The 6346-nt window shown below is 43.5% G+C and overlaps 1 protein-coding gene across 1 annotated transcript; it reads left to right on the top strand.

The window, feature by feature from the left end:
- Positions 1-1016: 1016 nt before the first annotated feature.
- On the top strand, positions 1017-2789 carry LOC121269184 (decorin-like). Its single transcript, XM_041173711.1, has one exon. It carries the CDS (start codon positions 1091-1093, stop codon positions 2156-2158), a length of 1068 nt encoding a protein of 355 aa, XP_041029645.1. The 5' UTR covers positions 1017-1090; the 3' UTR covers positions 2159-2789.
- Positions 2790-6346: the final 3557 nt, after the last annotated feature.

Below are 6346 nucleotides of genomic sequence, written 5' to 3'. Positions count from 1 at the left end.
TTTGCCAATTTACTTTATCAAAACATCTCAATTTTGAACATGTCAATTGGATCTCAAAGTGTCTTTTTTCTATTGAAAAGAACCCAGTTTCCTTAATTGCTTCTCACCCCTGGCATTACCCTGGGAATCGCTTCCTGATCCTTACATCTGGTCATTCCTGATTAAAGGTGCCCAAAACTATACACCACACCAGTAGGGCCTAATGATTTGTATAGTGTTAATATTACCTCCCATTTCTCTACACTATTGTACATATTTTTATTACTTGCTGGGAAAACCTAATTTTGCTGAGGTGGAGAAGGAGAGGTGGTATTTTTTCATGGGATGTGGGCGTTACTGGTAAAGCCAGCCAGCATTGATTGCCCATTGAACTGATTCAGAGGGCAATATTTAGGGCAATTAAGAGTCAGCCACATTGCTGTGGGTCTGGAGTCACACAGACCAGGTAAGGATGGCAGATTTCTTCCCTTGAAGGACATTAGTGAATCAGATTTTTAAAAAATGTTTTATATGTACTACTGAGACTAGTTTTAAATTTCGGAGTTGTTAATTAATTGAATTTAAATTTGAACTTGTGTCTCTGTCTGAACCTCTGGATTGAAGTCCTAATGACCTATCTCCACAACACCATCATCCCCCTGTTTAAAAAATGTATTGTTTTACTCACTGTTACAGTGACTCGGGAACAAAACAGGGAGCTGAGACCCATTGAAGATGAAGCGATCAGAAGGATGAAACGGCAAGGGATGGAATAGTAGCGACAGCGAGCGAATTTATCACCAGTTCAAAAGGCGGGCAATTGGATATAAAGAAGGGGAAAGAAAACTAATGTTTTATCACGGATGAATTGGACGATAACTGGCAAAAAGCTGGAAATCACACAAACATGACCGTATCTCAGTGGTATAATAATTTTGCGAGGGGTGGTTAAGGTAACTCAATTTCATGGAAAGTAAACTGTCATAAATTTAATGTCTGGGGGGGTGGGGGGGTTCTAAACCATCAGCTCCATACGTTTGGAATTTTATTTCTCGCTCTCCTAAAAGCCCAATTTTCCAAAGCGATTAATCTGCTGAAAATTAAAGGCGGAATGCATCCAGTCGTCATCAGTTACTTCGGGGTCTTGGTGAGCGCACTGAAGATCGATGGGTTCAAAATGTGCCCCCGCCGTTGCTCCTGTTACGATTCCTCCCATTTCGTGGACTGTAAAGGGCGCTCTTTAATTTCCATTCCCAGAGATGTCCCGCACGGCACCTGGATGCTGGATTTCAGACACAACAAACTGAGTGAAATCCCCACCGCTTCTTTCAGCGGGCTGTGGTCCATGCGGATTGTCCTGCTGGCTCGCAATCGAGTCCAGCGCATCCATTCGGGGGCTTTTGTGTCGTTGCCTTTTTTGGAGAAACTGGATCTGGACCAAAACCACGTAAAACACCTGCCCGGGGACTTTTCAGAGAGCCTGCAGCACTTGATAGAACTGAGACTGTCGAATAATCGCCTCGAATACTTACATTACAACAGCCTGATGTATTTAGAGAACCTGGAAAAATTAGACTTGAGCGGTAACAGGCTCACCTCCATGGAAACAGGGGTTTTTAAAGGTTTATACAAACTCCGCCATCTGCTCCTGAAAAACAACCGACTGCATGTCATTGAGATTGGATTCTTCTTCATGCTTCAAAGCCTGGAGGCTCTACACTTGGAAAATAATAACATCACAGCCATCCAGGGAGAAGCCTTTGCCTCTCTGCGCAGCCTGAGCTTACTGTGCCTCAATGGGAACCATTTAAATCACATCAAGTTCAAAACGTTTTTAAACATCCAGACCCAAGGCACTCATCTTCTGCTAGCGGATAACCACTGGATATGCGACTGCGATCTTCAGAGAGTGTTTGGGAAGATCTTGAGTGTTCGACACCTGCATGTGGATGACTATGGCAATATCAGTTGTTCGGCCCCTGGACAGCTCAGCGGTTACCTGCTGGTGGCCGTGGACTCTCAGCTGTGCATTGCCGAGACTGCTACCGTCCTGGTGATAACGGGCACGGTGCTGGTCACGGTTATCGCGGCTATCGTCATGGCCGAAAGAAACCGGAAGAAACCCAGGAACAAGAACTGGAATGACAGCGAGGGGCCCTTCGACTCCCAGGAGAAGTGATTTTTTTTTAAAAAAAATACTGTATTGTTTAATTGAGAAGTCAGTTTCCATCGAATTTTCCTGCCGAATAGTTTTACATTGGCTTAATGTAGGATATCGTATCATTAAAGTATACACTTCCAATTAAATACTCATGAAATATTGTAATCACTACTTTGAGAGGCTAACATTACCACCTTTTCTTAGAAATTGTTCACGTGGTCTTTTTATCTTATGATCTGATGGAATGAAGACAAATATTAATAAATCATTAGGGTAAGAGTTGGACCAGTTTCGAATTACCTTTTCAAGGGGACAGACTTTATCTGGAACGAATGATTATTTAGCGCTAACAAAACTGCATTCCCATTCCCCGCAGCTGTCATAGTGTCAGACAGCCATGGAGACATTGTGGCACAGAAGGAGGCCATTCGGCCCATCGAGTCCAAGCAGTTCTGTAGAGCAGTCCAATCAGCTCCATTCCCCGCGCTCTATTCCAGTAGCTCTGTGAATTCATTTCCCTCGAGGGCCCATCCAATTTGCTTATGGGGTCATTGATTGTCTCTGCTTCCACCATTCTCGTGGGCAGCGACTTCCAGGTCATTTTCAATCACTGTGTAAAATGTTCTTCCTCAGGCCGCACCACTACCTCTCCCTCCCTCTTCCCCCTGCATTTCTTGCCTAAAACCTTAAATCTGTATACCCTATTACAGTTTGTTTATTTTATTGGGTAAAAGTTACTTTTTTCTTTACATTTTTAACCCATTTTCATCACGTTGCTCTCTTACAATTTGCACAGACTATGAAAATATGTACTTGATTCATCTGCATTTGGCCATCTCCAAGCAGAAACTAGCACTGGTGGAGCAGGTATTGAAGCACATTAGCTTGGGTAGTGTAGGGGGAACTTAGAGAAAATTGAAATACCAAAAACAACAGTTCAATGGACTATTTGTACAAGGCAAAATAATCAGGTCACAGTTGTATGGACTTAAGACTAGTAGCTGCTTAGTCAATGTGGGAATCAATAGTCCTTGAGTTAAGTTGCTAGCTCTGCATCACTTGCTGAGCAGGGAAAATTGAGTTCCTTGCAGCTATGAGTATAAGCATACACAGGGCTTTGTTTTACATTACCAGTGTGCCAATTATTTCTAATTTTAGCAAAGTGCTAGCTGACTGCTAAGACAAAAATGTTGCAGATTAGCAACTTTATTTTAGGATTCAAATTTGCTTTTAATAGCAGGTGTGAAGTTCAAGAAATACACGCCTGTTCCTTCAGCTGTGCATACACCCATCACTAACATTGGAAGCACTGTCAGGTTATCTGAAACTGCAATACATGTGTCACAGAGAGTTTATGTATGTTATTGTTGTCCATGATTGACATGTTTTAATGTATGAGGTTAATGTGTTTTCTTACCCTCAGAGTGGTTTATCCCAATGATTCCAGCAGCAAGCTTTTTGTGAATTTAAAAATAAAGATTATTTATTAGCGCACACTTGCCCCAAAAGTTTAAATACTGTCTTACAAACACTGTCACATGCACAAAGATTAGATACAGATGAAAAGAAAACAATATAATTACAACCTTGAATTACTTCGGTCTCTTTTATAGCAGGCCTGTATTTCGTGGGTGAATTGGTGCTTTAGCTGGAGTGGAGGTCTTGTAAAAACAGAGGACTCTCAGTAAGTTGCAAGGCTTCTTGAAACTTGCAGCTCTCAGGTGAACTTGAAGTTGGAAAAGTTTAAGGCGAAGAGTACTTCTCCCACTTTCAAGACATAGCTGTATATTACCTTGGCTTTATATTTGTCTTGTAGCTGGTTTGATGGTTTAGATGGTGTTTCTAATGGTATTGTTGTTTTTAAAATCAGGTAAGAAAACATGCCTGCCTTGCCCATGTGACCTGTTTCCAGTCCAAAATCTTTTTTCCAAATAAACATCCTGTGTATGGCTTTTCACACTTTTGATGTTTTGAGATTCCTAAGTTTTTTTTTTGTGTTTGGATGTGGACAGCAGAATACAAGGTCAATGAAATTGTTTCATATTCGTCTAGCACCCATTGACTTTCGATGTCTCCCCAACTTAGTCTACTGCATTCGTTGCTCCCAATGCGGTCTCCTCTACATTGGAGAGATCAAACGTAGACTGGGCGACCGCTTTGCAGAACAACTTCGGTCTGTCCGCAACAATGACCCAGACCTCCCTGTCGCTTGCCATTTTAACAATCTACCCTGCTCTCTTGCCCACATGTCTGTCCTTGGCTTGCTGCATTGTTCCAGTGAAGCTCAACGTAAACTGGAGGAACAGCACCTCATCTTCCGACTAGGCACATTACAGTCTTTCAGACTGAATATTGAATTCAACAACTTTAGATCTTGAACTCCCTTCTCCAACCCCACCCCATTTCTGTTTCTTCCCCCCTCCCTTTTGTTTTTTGCAATAATTTATATCGATTTTTCTTTTCCCACCTATTTCCATTATTTTTAAATCTATACCTTTTATGCCCTGTTAGTCTTATTTCACCCCACCCCCACTAGAGCTATCTGTACCTTGTGTGTCCTGCTATCCATTCTTAATTAGCACATTCTTTTAGATAATATTCTTTTAGATTCTTTTAGATAACCTTCAACACCTCTTTGTTCCTTTGTTTGTGAAATCTTTTGGTTATCTGCTCCTATCACTGCTTGCTTGTCCCTACAACCACATCCCCCCCAACCTTAAACCAGCTTATATTTCACCCCTCTCCTATTTTTACTTAGTTCTGTTGAAGGATTATGAGGACTCAAAACGTCAACATTGTTCTTCTCCGCCGATGCTGCCAGACCTGCTGAGTTTTTCCAGGTATTTCTGTTTTTGTTTTGGATTTCCAGCATCTGCAGTTTTTTGTTTTTATCTGTGTTTAATTGAGTGCCACTTCTCTACTCTCCGTCAGGATTTTCGAATCTCTCTCTTGCCTTGTTAACCTTCATTGCTTTCCATTTCTCTCCTGGTGTTTGACAAGGTGTTTACTAAAACCCGCTTTCACAGCCATATCTCCTTTCTCAGTGACTGTCTCCATCTTTGGTTTACCCCACGTGGATTTCAACTGAAATTCCATCCCTCATGTTTCGAACCCACCCAGGATTACGGGTATCTCCGGGGCATAAAACGTTTCTCGAACTGCTGTTCCCGTCGCATTCTGAGATCCACACTCAGTGCCATGCGCCGCCATATGAACACACTCGACCTCTCCCTCCAGCAGCACCGCCGTACCCTTTTTCAAAGCTGCGTGTGCCCCCAGTTTCATTTTATTCTTCGGCTCATTCGATGCCTCAACAAGAAACTTTTTCTCTATCTCTCAAGTACTAAGGAACGCAAGCTCCAATGACTCATTGACACCAACACCCATCTAGGACCCTTCACACCTGCCTGTCCCTCCGTCCCCACCCCATCTTCCAATCCCAGCTCCTGACCTTCCCCTCTCCGACGCTGAACATTCAGTGCTCAGCAAAGGACTTAGTTTCATACTCTTATGCCCTCATCTCAATGAATTTCGGGCTTGTCGCGATGCTGAACTCTTTTTCTGCTGCCTTCGTCTCCGTGCTCACTTCTTTGGGCAGGAGTCCTCTCCCCATTCAACGGATCCTTTGACCCACCTCCAATATTCTCCCTCCACCTGGACTCCTCCCTCTGGATACTTACCTTCTCTTGATATTTTCATTGAGAACTGTCGGCATGACATTAGTCGTCTCAATTTCTCTGCTCCTCTCACCCATTCTAACCTGTCTCCCTCTGAACTTACTGCACTCTGTTCTCTCAGGTCCAGCCCTAACATTGTCATCAAACCCGCTGACAAGGGTGGTGCTGTTGTTGTCTGGCGCACTGACCTCTACCTCGTGGAGGCTGAGCGTCAACTTGCAGACACTTCCTTCTACCTCTCTCTGGACCATGACCCCACCACTGAACATCAAGCCAGTGTTTCCAGGACTGTCACTGACCTCATCTCCTCTGGAGATCTTCCTCCCACAGCTTCCGACCTGATAGTCACCCAACCTCGGACGGCCCGCTTCTACTTCCTACCCAAAATCCACAAACAGAACTGTCCCGACAGACCGATCGTGTCAGCTTGCTCCTGCCCCACAGAACTCATTTCTCGTTATCTTGACTCCCTTCTCTCTCCCTTTGTCCAGTCCCTTCCCACCTACATCTGTGATTCCTCTGACACCTT

This window comes from Carcharodon carcharias, chromosome 23, assembly GCF_017639515.1.
Source record: "Carcharodon carcharias isolate sCarCar2 chromosome 23, sCarCar2.pri, whole genome shotgun sequence".
Taxonomy (NCBI): domain Eukaryota; kingdom Metazoa; phylum Chordata; class Chondrichthyes; order Lamniformes; family Lamnidae; genus Carcharodon; species Carcharodon carcharias.
Note: the sequence above shows the minus strand (reverse complement) of the source record. Positions and strands in the feature narration are given on the sequence as shown.

Coding starts and splice junctions, on each gene's coding strand:
- LOC121269184 (XM_041173711.1), top strand. CDS start 1,091: ATGCATCCAGTCGTCATCAGTTACTTCGGGGTCTTGGTGAGCGCACTG.